At 42.5% G+C, this 16,742-nt stretch overlaps 1 protein-coding gene across 1 annotated transcript in view; it reads right to left on the reverse strand.

The window, feature by feature from the left end:
* Positions 1-13,157, reverse strand: part of LOC115184255 (regulator of G-protein signaling 12) — a gene marked incomplete at its 3' end in the record, with an annotated part of 40,449 nt that extends 27,292 nt beyond the window's left edge. Inside the window, exons 1-7 of the mRNA XM_029745291.1 lie at positions 12,980-13,157; positions 10,767-11,879; positions 10,638-10,688; positions 10,408-10,550; positions 9,931-10,128; positions 3,266-3,463; positions 2,357-2,596 (exon numbers count right to left, since the gene is read on the reverse strand). Of these exons, the coding sequence (XP_029601151.1) occupies positions 2,357-2,596; positions 3,266-3,463; positions 9,931-10,128; positions 10,408-10,550; positions 10,638-10,688; positions 10,767-11,106 (1,170 nt within the window). The remainder of the gene's footprint in view (positions 1-2,356; positions 2,597-3,265; positions 3,464-9,930; positions 10,129-10,407; positions 10,551-10,637; positions 10,689-10,766; positions 11,880-12,979) is intronic.
* Positions 13,158-16,742: the final 3,585 nt, after the last annotated feature.

Consider the following 16,742-nt stretch of genomic DNA (forward strand, 5'->3'; position numbering starts at 1 on the left):
TAAGTCCTCTTTATCTACTGGGAACATTCCAGGACCAGTAAGTCCTCTTTATGTACTGGGAACAATCCAGGACCAGTAAGTCCTCTTTATCTACTGGGAACATACCAGGACCAGTAAGTCCTCTTTATCTACTGGGAACATTCCAGGACCAGTAAGTCCTCTTTATCTACTGGGAACATTCCAGGACCAGTAAGTCCTCTTTATCTACTGGGAACATTCCAGGAACAGTAAGTCCTCTTTATCTACTGGGAACATTCCAGGAACAGTAAGCCCTCTTTATCTACTGGGAACATTCCAGGACCAGTAAGTCCTCTTTATCTACTGGGAACAATCCAGTAAGTCCTCTTTATCTACTGGGAACATTCCAGGACCAGTAAGTCCTCTTTATCTACTGGGAACATTCCAGGACCAGTAAGTCCTCTTTATCTACTGGGAACAATCCAGTAAGTCCTCTTTATCTACTGGGAACATTCCAGGACCAGTAAGTCCTCTTTATCTACTGGGAACAATCCAGTAAGTCCATTTGTCGATACTGATAGGATCAGCTTTCTCCATTTAAATCTTACCTTAACATTATAATTATTTCACAATACTGACGGCAGATCAGCTCTTAGAGAGATATTACCACCAACGGCTGCAAATATTGAAGTGTCTAATTCTAATGCTTACCCAATAAAAATGCATTAAATTTACATTTACATTTTACATTTTAGTCATTTAGCAGACGCTCTTATCCAGAGCGACTTACAGTAGTGAATGCATACATTTCATACATTTTTTTTCTTTTTTCCTTAAATCACAGATTTGGCACATCATCATTGTGTACATGTCAGGCTCCATATCATGAAATATATTGAGACAAATTACAGACAGTAGCCTACAAGTAGCAAAATAGAAGTCAATTGATTGAACATCAAATGTATTTTCAATATGACTGTAATAGTCCTACAGCCTAGTTTATATCTATTTTAAATACAGTCATCTGGGTTTTCATTTGAAGCATATTTTTATACGTTGCTTGTTTGTATCAATCGCAAAGGAATTGGCAACTTGGTATTTGTTTGTCAATTTTGTTCTGAACATATCGGCGGTCACGCAGAGACGGATAAACCATGTGATTCTATGTTTAGTGGAGGTCGTCTGTGTATTAAATGACAAGGGAGGGCAAAAAATAATCTATCTACACATTCAGCTGTTCCACGCGTGGTCTGAGGCAGGTGTTAGACTACCAGTGGTCTGAGGCAGGTGTTAGACTACCAGTGGTCTGAGGCAGGTGTTAGACTACCAGTGGTCTGAGACAGGTGTTAGACTACCAGTGGTCTGAGGCAGGTGTTAGACTACCAGTGGTCTGAGGCAGGTGTTAGACTACCAGTGGTCTGAGACAGGTGTTAGACTACCAGTGGTCTGAGGCAGGTGTTAGACTACCAGTGGTCTGAGGCAGGTGTTAGACTACCAGTGGTCTGAGACAGGTGTTAGACTACCAGTGGTCTGAGGCAGGTGTTAGACTACCAGTGGTCTGAGGCAGGTGTTAGACTAGTGGTCTGAGACAGGTGTTAGACTAGTGGTCTGAGGCAGGTGTTAGACTACCAGTGGTTTGAGGCAGGTGTTAGACTACCAGTGGTCTGAGGCAGGTGTTAGACTACCAGTGGTCTGAGGCAGGTGTTAGACTACCAGTGGTCTGAGGCAGGTGTTAGACTACCAGTGGTCTGAGGCAGGTGTTAGACTACCAGTGGTCTGAGGCAGGTGTTAGACTACCAGTGGTCTGAGGCAGGTGTTAGACTACCAGTGGTCTGAGGCAGGTGTTAGACTACCAGTGGACTGAGGCAGGTGTTAGACTACCAGTGGACTGAGGCAGGTGTTAGACTACCAGTGGTCTGAGGCAGGTGTTAGACTACCAGTGGTCTGAGGCAGGTGTTAGACTACCAGTGGTTTGAGGCAGGTGTTAGACTACCAGTGGTCTGAGGCAGGTGTTAGACTACCAGTGGACTGAGGCAGGTGTTAGACTACCAGTGGTCTGAGGCAGGTGTTAGACTACCAGTGGTCTGAGGCAGGTGTTAGACTACGACTGTTTTCAAGTGCAACGTTAATAACGATGGGTTTGGGAAACAGCTGGGAGTTTTAACGATGCTCCTACGAAGGTTCTAACCATGAACTTAGCCTTAAGATGCTTTTGGGAAACCGGGCCCAGGATAATAGGACCCCCTCAAAAATATTCAAAATAACTTCTAAAGTTTCATAAATGGTATGTTTGTAAATGTTCAAATCTGTCAGTTTAATATGAATGTTATTATTAGCTGGAGATCATTGAAACAGTTTGTGGGTATTCTTTCTTCTTAGACCTTATGTCCAACCCTACCTGGTGATGACAGAGTTCCGGGTCGACTATGAACACGTGACAGGAAGTCCTCAGCCCGCCCTCTTCCTCCCGGTTACCATTGCCATAGTGACCGTCGTCGTCATGGGTAGCCTGCATGGTGACCAGTCCGAAAAAGCGTCGGTCGTCGGGGCAACAGGCGCTGAAGGCTAGCTTCTCGGCAGGGTAGGTAGCAAGGACCTGTCTCCTGTCACTGCACAGCCGCACACAATCGTGCATCACCTGGGAAGAACAACATATAACAAAAATACAATCCCTTCTATTTTAGAAACACACCGCCCTCTATTCCAAGAAGAAGAACACTTTATTGTCCTTCTTTCCCGAGGAAACAGAGATTGTTTGTTTTTGCAACAACAACCCGAGACCCACCCACAGGTTAGAGCACAGGGTCAAAGTACAATTTAGTGACATGACATCTAAACATCTCAATGAACCAACCATATGACATCTAAACATCTCAATGAACCAACCCAAACCAACCAACCAACCATTCAATCAATAAACCAACCCACCAATCAATGAACCAACCCAAACCAACCATTCAATCAATTAACCAACCCACCAATCAACTATCCAACCAACCATTCAATCAATAAACCAACCAACCAATCAACTAACCAATCAACCAACCATTCAATCAACCAACCAATCAACCAACCATTCAAACACAAACCAACCCACCAATCAACTAACCAATCAACTAACCATTCAATCAACGAACCAACCCAAACCAACCAACCAACCAACCATTCAATCAACTAACCAACCAACCCACCAATCAACCAACCAATCAATCAATCAACTAACAAACCAACCATTCAATAAACCAACCAACCCACCAATCAACTAACCCACCAACCAACCATTCAATCAATCCAAAGCGACCCGTACCTTCATGAGAACCAGGGAGTGTATCTTCTGTTCAGCCCTGAGTCGTCTCATGCTTCCTCTGATGGCCTGCAGACTGTCACTCTCCAGACTAGCTCCTGTAGAGGCCAGCTCTATGGAGCCCAGGTACCCTACCATCATACCCACGTTCAGGATACCCTCACTGGGCTCCAGGCAGAAGTCCTCCCCTTCCACCTCCACCTGGAAGGTGGAGAGACAAAATATATTGTAAAAACATTACTACAACATTCACTGATGTAAAACCTAGCTGATAATGTAGCTGCGTAGGTATCATACCTAGCTGATAATGTAGTTGTGTCGGTATCAAACCTAGCTGATAATGTAGTTGTGTGGGTACCAAACCTAGCTGATAATGTAGTTGTGTGGGTATCAAACCTAGCTGATAATGTAGTTGTGCGGGTATCAAACCTAGCTGATAATGTAGCTGTGTGGGTATCATACCTAGCTGATAATGTAGTTGTGTGGGTATCATACCTAGCTGATAATGTAGCTGTGTGGGTATCAAACCTAGCTGATAATGTAGCTGTGTGGGTATCAAACCTAGCTGATAATGTAGTTGTGTGGGTATCAAACCTAGCTGATAGTGTAGCTGTGTGGGTATTAAACCTAGCTGATAATTTAGTTGTGTGGGTATCAAACCTAGCTGATAATGTAGCTGTGTGGGTATTATACCTAGCTGATAATGTAGCTGTGTGGGTATCAAACCTAGCTGATAATGTAGCTGTGTGGGTATTATACCTAGCTGATAATGTAGCTGTGTGGGTATCAAACCTAGCTGATAATGTAGCTGTGTGGGTATCAAACCTAGCTGATAATGTAGCTGTGTGGGTATCAAACCTAGCTGATAGTGTAGCTGTGTGGGTATTAAACCTAGCTGATAATTTAGTTGTGTGGGTATCAAACCTAGCTGATAGTGTAGCTGTGTGGGTATTAAACCTAGCTGATAATTTAGTTGTGTGGGTATCAAACCTAGCTGATAATGTAGCTGTGTGGGTATCAAACCTAGCTGATAATGTAGCTGTGTGGGTATCAAACCTAGCTGATAATGTAGCTGTGTGGGTATCAAACCTAGCTGATAATGTAGCTGTGTGGGTATCAAACCTAGCTGATAATGTAGCTGTGTGGGTATCAAACCTAGCTGATAATGTAGTTGTGTGGTTATCAAACCTAGCTGATAATGTAGCTGTGTGGGTATCAAACCTAGCTGATAGTGTAGCTGTGTGGGTATCAAACCTAGCTGATAATGTAGCTGTGTGGGTATCAAACCTAGCTGATAATGTAGTTGTGTGGTTATCAAACCTAGCTGATAATGTAGCTGTGTGGGTATTAAACCTAGCTGATAATGTAGTCGTGTGGTTATCAAACCTAGCTGATAATGTAGTTGTGTGGGTATCAAACCTAGCTGATAGTGTAGCTGTGTGGGTATCATACCTAGCTGATAATGTAGCTGTGTGGGTATCAAACCTAGCTGATAATGTAGCTGTGTGGGTATCATACCTAGCTGATAATGTAGTTGTGCGGGTATCAAACCTAGCTGATAGTGGAGCTGTGTGGGTATCATACCTAGCTGATAATGTAGTTGTGTGGTATCATACCTAGCTGATAATGTAGTTGTGTGGGTATCAAACCTAGCTGATAATGTAGCTGTGTGGGTATCATACCTAGCTGATAATGTAGTTGTGTGGGTATCAAACCTAACTGATAATGTAGTTTTGTGGTTATCAAACCTAGCTGATAATGTAGCTGTGTGGGTATCAAACCTAGCTGATAATGTAGTTGTGCGGGTATCAAACCTAGCTGATAATGTAGCTGTGTGGGTATCATACCTAGCTGATAATCTAGTTGTGTGGGTATCATACCTAGCTGATAATGTAGCTGTGTGGGTATCAAACCTAGCTGATAATGTAGCTGTGTGGGTATCAAACCTAGCTGATAATGTAGTTGTGTGGGTATCAAACCTAGCTGATAGTGTAGCTGTGTGGGTATTAAACCTAGCTGATAATTTAGTTGTGTGGGTATCAAACCTAGCTGATAATGTAGCTGTGTGGGTATTATACCTAGCTGATAATGTAGCTGTGTGGGTATCAAACCTAGCTGATAATGTAGCTGTGTGGGTATCAAACCTAGCTGATAGTGTAGCTGTGTGGGTATTAAACCTAGCTGATAATTTAGTTGTGTGGGTATCAAACCTAGCTGATAGTGTAGCTGTGTGGGTATTAAACCTAGCTGATAATTTAGTTGTGTGGGTATCAAACCTAGCTGATAATGTAGCTGTGTGGGTATCAAACCTAGCTGATAATGTAGCTGTGGGGGTATCAAACCTAGCTGATAATGTAGCTGTGTGGGTATCAAACCTAGCTGATAATGTAGTTGTGTGGTTATCAAACCTAGCTGATAATGTAGCTGTGTGGGTATCAAACCTAGCTGATAATGTAGCTGTGTGGGTATCATACCTAGCTGATAATGTAGCTGTGTGGGTATCAAACCTAGCTGATAATGTAGTTGTGTGGTTATCAAACCTAGCTGATAATGTAGCTGTGTGGGTATCAAACCTAGCTGATAGTGTAGCTGTGTGGGTATCAAACCTAGCTGATAATGTAGCTGTGTGGGTATCAAACCTAGCTGATAATGTAGTTGTGTGGTTATCAAACCTAGCTGATAATGTAGCTGTGTGGGTATTAAACCTAGCTGATAATGTAGTCGTGTGGTTATCAAACCTAGCTGATAATGTAGCTGTGTGGGTATCAAACCTAGCTGATAGTGTAGCTGTGTGGGTATCATACCTAGCTGATAATGTAGCTGTGTGGGTATCAAACCTAGCTGATAATGTAGCTGTGTGGGTATCAAACCTAGCTGATAATGTAGTTGTGTGGTTATCAAACCTAGCTGATAATGTAGCTGTGTGGGTATCAAACCTAGCTGATAGTGTAGCTGTGTGGGTATCAAACCTAGCTGATAATGTAGCTGTGTGGGTATCAAACCTAGCTGATAATGTAGTTGTGCGGGTATCAAACCTAGCTGATAATGTAGCTGTGTGGGTATCATACCTAGCTGATAATCTAGTTGTGTGGGTATCATACCTAGCTGATAATGTAGCTGTGTGGGTATCAAACCTAGCTGATAATGTAGCTGTGTGGGTATCAAACCTAGCTGATAATGTAGTTGTGTGGGTATCAAACCTAGCTGATAGTGTAGCTGTGTGGGTATTAAACCTAGCTGATAATTTAGTTGTGTGGGTATCAAACCTAGCTGATAATGTAGCTGTGTGGGTATTATACCTAGCTGATAATGTAGCTGTGTGGGTATCAAACCTAGCTGATAATGTAGCTGTGTGGGTATCAAACCTAGCTGATAGTGTAGCTGTGTGGGTATTAAACCTAGCTGATAATTTAGTTGTGTGGGTATCAAACCTAGCTGATAGTGTAGCTGTGTGGGTATTAAACCTAGCTGATAATTTAGTTGTGTGGGTATCAAACCTAGCTGATAATGTAGCTGTGTGGGTATCAAACCTAGCTGATAATGTAGCTGTGTGGGTATCAAACCTAGCTGATAATGTAGCTGTGTGGGTATCAAACCTAGCTGATAATGTAGTTGTGTGGTTATCAAACCTAGCTGATAATGTAGCTGTGTGGGTATCAAACCTAGCTGATAATGTAGCTGTGTGGGTATCATACCTAGCTGATAATGTAGCTGTGTGGGTATCAAACCTAGCTGATAATGTAGTTGTGTGGTTATCAAACCTAGCTGATAATGTAGCTGTGTGGGTATCAAACCTAGCTGATAGTGTAGCTGTGTGGGTATCAAACCTAGCTGATAATGTAGCTGTGTGGGTATCAAACCTAGCTGATAATGTAGTTGTGTGGTTATCAAACCTAGCTGATAATGTAGCTGTGTGGGTATTAAACCTAGCTGATAATGTAGTCGTGTGGTTATCAAACCTAGCTGATAATGTAGCTGTGTGGGTATCAAACCTAGCTGATAGTGTAGCTGTGTGGGTATCATACCTAGCTGATAATGTAGCTGTGTGGGTATCAAACCTAGCTGATAATGTAGCTGTGTGGGTATCAAACCTAGCTGATAATGTAGTTGTGTGGTTATCAAACCTAGCTGATAATGTAGCTGTGTGGGTATCAAACCTAGCTGATAGTGTAGCTGTGTGGGTATCAAACCTAGCTGATAATGTAGCTGTGTGGGTATCAAACCTAGCTGATAATGTAGTTGTGTGGTTATCAAACCTAGCTGATAATGTAGCTGTGTGGGTATTAAACCTAGCTGATAATGTAGTCGTGTGGTTATCAAACCTAGCTGATAATGTAGCTGTGTGGGTATCAAACCTAGCTGATAGTGTAGCTGTGTGGGTATCATACCTAGCTGATAATGTAGCTGTGTGGGTATCAAACCTAGCTGATAATGTAGCTGTGTGGGTATCATACCTAGCTGATAATGTAGTTGTGCGGGTATCAAACCTAGCTGATAGTGGAGCTGTGTGGGTATCATACCTAGCTGATAATGTAGTTGTGTGGTATCATACCTAGCTGATAATGTAGTTGTGTGGGTATCAAACCTAGCTGATAATGTAGCTGTGTGGGTATCATACCTAGCTGATAATGTAGTTGTGTGGGTATCAAACCTAGCTGATAATGTAGTTTTGTGGTTATCAAACCTAGCTGATAATGTAGCTGTGTGGGTATCAAACCTAGCTGATAATGTAGTTGTGCGGGTATCAAACCTAGCTGATAATGTAGCTGTGTGGGTATCATACCTAGCTGATAATGTAGTTGTGTGGGTATCATACCTAGCTGATAATGTAGCTGTGTGGGTATCAAACCTAGCTGATAATGTAGCTGTGTGGGTATCAAACCTAGCTGATAATGTAGTTGTGTGGGTATCAAACCTAGCTGATAGTGTAGCTGTGTGGGTATTAAACCTAGCTGATAATTTAGTTGTGTGGGTATCAAACCTAGCTGATAATGTAGCTGTGTGGGTATTATACCTAGCTGATAATGTAGCTGTGTGGGTATCAAACCTAGCTGATAATGTAGCTGTGTGGGTATCAAACCTAGCTGATAGTGTAGCTGTGTGGGTATTAAACCTAGCTGATAATTTAGTTGTGTGGGTATCAAACCTAGCTGATAGTGTAGCTGTGTGGGTATTAAACCTAGCTGATAATTTAGTTGTGTGGGTATCAAACCTAGCTGATAATGTAGCTGTGTGGGTATCAAACCTAGCTGATAATGTAGCTGTGTGGGTATCAAACCTAGCTGATAATGTAGCTGTGTGGGTATCAAACCTAGCTGATAATGTAGTTGTGTGGTTATCAAACCTAGCTGATAATGTAGCTGTGTGGGTATCAAACCTAGCTGATAATGTAGCTGTGTGGGTATCATACCTAGTTGATAATGTAGCTGTGTGGGTATCAAACCTAGCTGATAATGTAGTTGTGTGGTTATCAAACCTAGCTGATAATGTAGCTGTGTGGGTATCAAACCTAGCTGATAGTGTAGCTGTGTGGGTATCAAACCTAGCTGATAATGTAGCTGTGTGGGTATCAAACCTAGCTGATAATGTAGTTGTGTGGTTATCAAACCTAGCTGATAATGTAGCTGTGTGGGTATTAAACCTAGCTGATAATGTAGTCGTGTGGTTATCAAACCTAGCTGATAATGTAGCTGTGTGGGTATCAAACCTAGCTGATAGTGTAGCTGTGTGGGTATCAAACCTAGCTGATAGTGTAGCTGTGTGGGTATCATACCTAGCTGATAATGTAGCTGTGTGGGTATCAAACCTAGCTGATAATGTAGCTGTGTGGGTATCATACCTAGCTGATAATGTAGTTGTGCGGGTATCAAACCTAGCTGATAATGTAGCTGTGTGGGTATCATACCTAGCTGATAATGTAGTTGTGTGGGTATCATACCTAGCTGATAATGTAGCTGTGTGGGTATTAAACCTAGCTGATAATTTAGTTGTGTGGGTATCAAACCTAGCTGATAATGTAGCTGTGTGGGTATCAAACCTAGCTGATAATGTAGCTGTGTGGGTATCAAACCTAGCTGATAATGTAGCTGTGTGGGTATCAAACCTAGCTGATAATGTAGTTGTGTGGTTATCAAACCTAGCTGATAATGTAGCTGTGTGGGTATCAAACCTAGCTGATAATGTAGCTGTGTGGGTATCATACCTAGCTGATAATGTAGTTGTGTGGGTATCAAACCTAGCTGATAGTGGAGCTGTGTGGGTATCATACCTAGCTGATAATGTAGTTGTGTGGGTATCATACCTAGCTGATAATGTAGTTGTGTGGGTATCAAACCTAGCTGATAATGTAGCTGTGTGGGTATCAAACCTAGCTGATAGTGTAGCTGTGTGGTTATCAAACCTAGCTGATAATGTAGCTGTGTGGGTATCAAACCTAGCTGATAATGTAGCTGTGTGGTTATCATACCTAGCTGATAATGTAGCTGTGTGGGTATCAAACCTAGCTGATAATGTAGCTGTGTGGGTATTAAACCTAGCTGATAATTTAGTTGTGTAGGGCTCTGGTCAACAGTAATGCACTATACAGGGAACATAGTGCCTTTTGGGACAAATCCCACCCACACAACCACCAACCCACCCACCCACCCACCTGGCATGTTAGTACTCACCTGGAGCTCTGCCTCCTGCAGATGGAACCCGTCCAGGAACACTGAGTCGTCGGACATTAGAACCCTGTCCATCTCCTCCTCAGAGAGCAGGTTGGGGTTGCTGTGGGACCGGCCCCGGCCCTTATGGTACGGGGGGAACTCTGGCTCTGACAGGGGCCTCGCAGGCTTGGTCGACGCAGACGAGGAAGAGGAGGCACGGAGAGGAGGAGGAGGAGCGATGACCCTGTCTTTAGGATTAGGTTTAGGGTCAAGGTAAGGTTTAGGGTTAGTTTATTTGAGCATGGTGGTACATTATGCAGAAACACACATAAAGGGCCAGTTTACCAGACACAGATTAAGCCTAGTTAGTCCTGGACTAAACAGCATTTTCAATTGAGAATCTCCATTAAACTGTGTCCGGGAAACGAGCCCAAAATGTGATGTGATACAGTACATTAAAAAACCATGCTATATTAAAACAGGTCGATTGCTACCTTTCTCTGAGCTGCTGGAGGAGTGTGAAGAGTTGTCAAAGATCATGTTAAATATTTCTCCAGACTGCATCTCCGCCACCACCCTCTCTGCCCTGTTAATACCAAGGGTCTTAGAGTCCAGCTTGGGCTTGAACCAACCACCACCCCCTCCTCCACCTCCACCACCACCACCGCTGGCACTGTTACCACGAGAACCGGGCTTCACGTTTTTGTTGTTTCCGCCTCCGCTGCTGCTGTTATGGAAACCACACAACTCCTCGTCGCTGGAGCACGAGTCCGCGGCGGCTGCCGCTCCTCCGGCTGGACTTCCTGAATTGTTTCCGTGGCGACGGTTGCGGTTGGTACCACCGTGTCCGTGACGACGGCCTCCCCGGTCTCCCTCGGCGACGACCAGGTGCAGAACCCCCGTGCATCGTCCAATCAGCTTGACGACGTCCTCGTGCGAAGCCTTGGAGACGTTTATGTCGTTCACGGACAGGATGTGGTCACCGGAGCGGAGACCCACGTAGTCCGCCGGACTTCCTTTTAGAATGCAGTTGAGGACACAGGGGCCCTGGCCAGAGAGGGTGAACCCATACCCTGCCCTCCCCCGGGCCACCTCCACCCCCCGGATACGCCCACCCTGGTGGGGGTGAGGAGGCGAGGGTAAGGTTGTGAGACCCCCATGACGTCTCTTGGACGAGGTGTCCGTCTGTCTGAACATTGTTTTGACTCTTGTTCTGTTATTCAATGTTATTTATCCAACCCTTATGTTACCAGGTAAGTTGACTGACGTTATTTATCCAACCCTTATGTTACCAGGTAAGTTGACTGATGTTATTTATCTAACCCTTATGTTACCAGGTAAGTTGACTGATGTTATTTATCCAACCCTTATGTTACCAGGTAAGTTGACTGATGTTATTTATCCAACCCTTATGTTACCAGGTAAGTTGACTGATGTTATTTATCCAACCCTTATGTTACCAGGTAAGTTGACTGATGTTATTTATCTAACCCTTATGTTACCAGGTAAGTTGGCTGATGTTATTTATCCAACCCTTATGTTACCAGATAAGTTGACTGAGAACATATTGTAATTTGGGCCTAGAACAACAACCAGGAAAGAGGAGAGAGGTTGAAAAGACTGATGTGACTTTTGTGGTCTCAATTCTATTCAATGAGCTTTACTGGCATGGTAAGTCAATGAGATTTATTGTGAGAGAGAACTGTTGTTTCTTTTGATGAGGTTTAATTGCTCTCCTCTCCTCCCTTCTTTTTCCCTTCTTCTCTATCCTCTCTCTCTCTCTCTCGTTCCACTGTCAAGGGCTGTCTGTCTCCCTCTAAGGCTTTTCCTCCCTCTCTCGTTCTAGTACTGAGGGATTTGTCAGGACGGTGAGAGCATGACGTCAGCCCCTCCACTCCAACGCCAGCCCTGCCATGCTGGTGCCACTCTCTGAGGATGATGTGACTTGTCACAGGTCAGGCAGTGGTCACCTACGGAGAGACAGGAGGGACAAACAGCACCAAGGGCTCATTGTGAGTGATGGTAGCCAATACAACACACAGAGGACAGGAGACAAAATAACAACAATCAAGTCACATGCCTGAAAGGAACACATCTGAGTCAGTACCCCCAGCTGTTCCACATTTATTGGATGTGTTCCAGTTTATTTTTACCGATGAAGGTCTTGGTGCTTAGTTTTCCAGTAGAATAGCACTGGAATACATCAAATAAGTTGAACGGTTGGGGGTACTCAACGAGACGTTTGAGAAGCACTTCCCTGTGGCTCAGTGGGTAGAGCATGGTGTTTACAACACCAGCATGGTGTGTGCAATGCCAGGGTTGTGGGTTCGATTCCCATGGGGGCCAGTACAACAAACAAAAAATGTATGAAATGTATGCATTCACTGTAAGTCGCTCTGGATAAGAGCGTCTGCTAAATGACTAAAATGTAAAATGTAATAGCCATGCAGGAAAGAAGAGAAGGTCCCCAAGTGCACACTTCTTCAAAAAGTCATATAAAGGAAAGAACTATGAGATAAATAAACACCAAAGTAATTTTAAACGCCATGGAAGGAATACTGCGTTGTACAACACCCCTTGGTGAACGGAAGCACCTCAACCACTGACATAAAACCACACCGGCCCGTGGGGTGGGGTTAGAAGACGCTTTGCATTGTCCAATGGGAAGGATGATTTCAAAACCGAGGGCGGTTACACACGACTCACCTTTCCACAGGTGTTGAAGACAGGAGGTCATACAGTTGCGTGGCAACAAGAGAGCCTCCTCTCCTCACCCTCTAGCTAACTACCTATGTTTACTAACTGCTGATAAACCTACAACTGAGCTAAACTTAGTCAAAGAGAGAACGAGCAAGCAGCTTGTTTGCATGAGAGGACGAGAACAGAGAGCTAACTTAGTTTTAACGTTAGCTGGCTACAGTAGCTAGCTAGGTAGCTATAGCAAGCGTATCTAACAAACTAAGATGATAACGAAAAATTACAAGTTGTTAATTGTATTACTAGCACTGCACTTTCGTCATTTAGGCTTCAGTCTTTGTGTTTATAATGAATATAAAGATAGTTTACAAACTTTGTAATTATTGTCCGTAAATTGCTGGTCAAAAATCCATACACCTAGAAAGTGCATCCACCCGTGCTTAACTACTGACCCGCCTCCGTTTTCCAGAATCTTGTAATGTCAACGAGTAACCATGGCAACGATAGTGTACACAAAACTTTACTGTCCTGTCATTGGTTTACATGACTGTCAATCATAGTCAGAACTGTTCGCCGAAGTACAAAAAAAAAAAACTAGCTAGAATGATTAAAGTTTGATTGAGAATCGGCTAGCAACAAAAGTATAGTATGCTACAGGTGGCCGAATTCAAATCCAATGTTAATAACATGAAAATGACATTCACCCAAAAGGTTATATCTTTCACACACAATTATAGTTAAAGACTACACAAGACCGTGGCATTCTCCGGAATGTGTTTGCAGACGATACAGAGGAAAGAAAGCTATACATTGTTTTCCAAGGCGATTAGAACAGCTGGCTAAAGTGTAACGGTATCGCTGCCGTTGTCATGGTTAGCTACCGGTTCAGCCTAGTTTATTCGCTAGCCAGATGGCTAATTCTGCTAATCTATGTTGCTTACTGTTTACATCTAGTAATATATCATGCGTATAGCTAATTAACTAACTAAATATAATAGCTATAACGTTAACTTAAACGTTTTGTTTTTCTCTGTTCAATATCCTCAATCCACCACCTGGCCAATGCATTTGTTAGCCATAAATGGAAAAACTTCAATCCATATAGAGAAGTTTACCGTGGCTATGTAACTAGCTAGCTATCCAGTTTTAAAAAAAAGTGTTTAAAATTGCTTACAGTTCATAAATGCGGACCCAAGTATGTTCAGTCCGATCCCATGGTTAGGTTAGCAGTAAGCACTGTAAACAAAGGAAAGACCACTCACTACCAGCTGCTGAAGAAAGACTTAAAAAGGAGGTGTGTGTGTGTTTGGGGAGGACGGGAGGAGGGTACTGGTCTGGAGAATTGGGAGCAACTGGTAGTTACCGATGATGAGAGAATATAACAGGACAGTAATACTGATGATGGAGATAATATAACAGGACAGTAATACTGATGATGGAGATAATATAACAGGACAGTAATACTGATGGAGATAATATAACAGGACAGTAATACTGATGATGGAGATAATATAACCTGACAGTAATACTAATGGAGAGAATATAACAGGACAGTAATACTGATGATGGAGATAATATAACCTGACAGTAATACTGATGGAGATAATATAACCTGACAGTAATACTGATGATGGAGATAATATAACCTGACAGTAATACTAATGGAGAGAATATAACAGGACAGTAATACTGATGATGGAGATAATATAACAGGACAGTAATACTGATGATGGAGATAATATAACCTGACAGTAATACTGATGGAGATAATATAACCTGACAGTAATACTAATGGAGATAATATAACCTGACAGTAATACTGATGATGGAGATAATATAACCTGACAGTAATACTGATGGAGATAATATAACCTGACAGTAATACTGATGATGGAGATAATATAACCTGACAGTAATACTGATGGAGATAATATAACCTGACAGTAATACTGATGATGGAGATAATATAACCTGACAGTAATACTGATGGAGATAATATAACCTGACAGTAATACTGATGGAGATAATATAACCTGACAGTAATACTGATGATGGAGATAATATAACCTGACAGTAATACTGATGATGGAGATAATATAACCTGACAGTAATACTGATGGAGATAATATCACCTGACAGTAATACTTGATATGACAACTGGTGGTTACTGATGATGGAGCTGATAAAACAGTAACACAGATGTCACACCTTGTGTTTTAATTTATATATTGTGTTTAATAACTTAAAATATTGGTCAACTACCACCTTTTTCTGAGGTAAAAACATCCCCATAAATGTCCATTCATCATCATGCATTGCATCTTATAAATCCATAGACAGTCCGTGTCGATCTCCCATAAATAGCTGCCTGATAGCCACTCTGGGAATAGCCAACTGTACCACAGCCGCTTCCAGCCGGTCCCAAACACACAGACAGTCAATCAGCACAGAGGTCATGGGAAGTATCTTGTCTGAGGATTTGAATTACGTCCGCCCAGCTGAAAGAACAGTATGGTGAAGTTCCATATGGACATTGTGTATGTCTAACCAACTCCTCAGAGAGAGGTAGAGAGAGGGGGAGAGGGGGAGAGAGAGAGAGAGGTAGAGAGAGGGGGAGGGAGGGAAGAGAAAGAGAGACGGGGAGAGAGGAGAGAGAAACATGCTCTAGTCTATCTGTAACATCCTCTCTAGTCTATCTGCAACATCCTCTCTAGTCTATCTGTAACGTCCTCTATCTGTAACATCCTCTCTAGTCTATCTGTAACATCCTCTATCTGTAACATCCTCTCTAGTCTATCTGTAACATCCTCTCTAGTCTATCTGTAACATCCTCTCTAGTCTATCTGTAACATCCTCTATCTAGTCTATCTGTAACATCCTCTCTAGTCTATCTGTAACATCCTCCCTAGTCTATCTGTAACATCCTCTCTAGTCTATCTGTAACATCCTCTATCTGTAACATCCTCTCTAGTCTATCTGTAACATCCTCTATCTGTAACATCCTCTCTAGTCTATCTGTGACATCCTCTCTAGTCTATCTGTGTAGCATCCTCTCTAGTCTATCTGTAACATCCTCTATCTGTAACATCCTCTCTAGTCTATCTGTAACATCCTCTCTAGTCTATCTGTAACATCCTCTATCTGTAACATCCTCTCTAGTCTATCTGTAACATCCTCTCTAGTCTATCTGTAACATCCTCTCTAGTCTATCTGTATAACATCCTCTCTAGTCTATCTGTAACATCCTCTATCTAGTCTATCTGTAACATCCTCTCTAGTCTATCTGTAACATCCTCCCTAGTCTATCTGTAACATCCTCTCTAGTCTATCTGTAACATCCTCTATCTGTAACATCCTCTCTAGTCTATCTGTAACATCCTCTATCTGTAACATCCTCTCTAGTCTATCTGTGACATCCTCTCTAGTCTATCTGTGTAGCATCCTCTCTAGTCTATCTGTAACATCCTCTATCTGTAACATCCTCTCTAGTCTATCTGTAACATCCTCTCTAGTCTATCTGTAACATCCTCTATCTGTAACATCCTCTCTAGTCTATCTGTAACATCCTCTCTAGTCTATCTGTAACATCCTCTCTAGTCTATCTGTATAACATCCTCTCTAGTCTATCTGTAACATCCTCCCTAGTCTATCTGTAACACCCTCTCTAGTCTATCTGTATAACATCCTCTCTAGTCTATCTGTAACATCCTCTCTAGTCTATCTGTAACATCCTCCCTAGTCTATCTGTAACATCCTCTCTAGTCTATCTGTATAACATACTCTCTAGTCTATCTGTATAACATACTCTCTAGTCTATCTGTAATATCCTCTCTAGTCTATCTGTATAACATCCTCTCTAGTCTATCTGTAACATCCTCCCTAGTCTATCTGTAACATCCCCTCTCTAGTCTATCTGTAACATCCTCTCTAGTCTATCTGTAACATCCTCTCTAGTCTATCTGTAACATCCTCTCTAGTCTATCTGTAACATCCTCCCTAGTCTATCTGTAACATCCTCTCTAGTCTATCTGTAACATCCTCTCTAGTCTATCTGTAACATCCTCTCTAGTCTGTCTGTAACATCCTCTCTAGTCTGTCTGTAACATCCTCTCTAGTCTATCTGTAGCATCCTCTCT

This window comes from Salmo trutta, unplaced genomic scaffold (genome assembly GCF_901001165.1).
Source record: "Salmo trutta unplaced genomic scaffold, fSalTru1.1, whole genome shotgun sequence".
NCBI classification, from domain to species: domain Eukaryota; kingdom Metazoa; phylum Chordata; class Actinopteri; order Salmoniformes; family Salmonidae; genus Salmo; species Salmo trutta.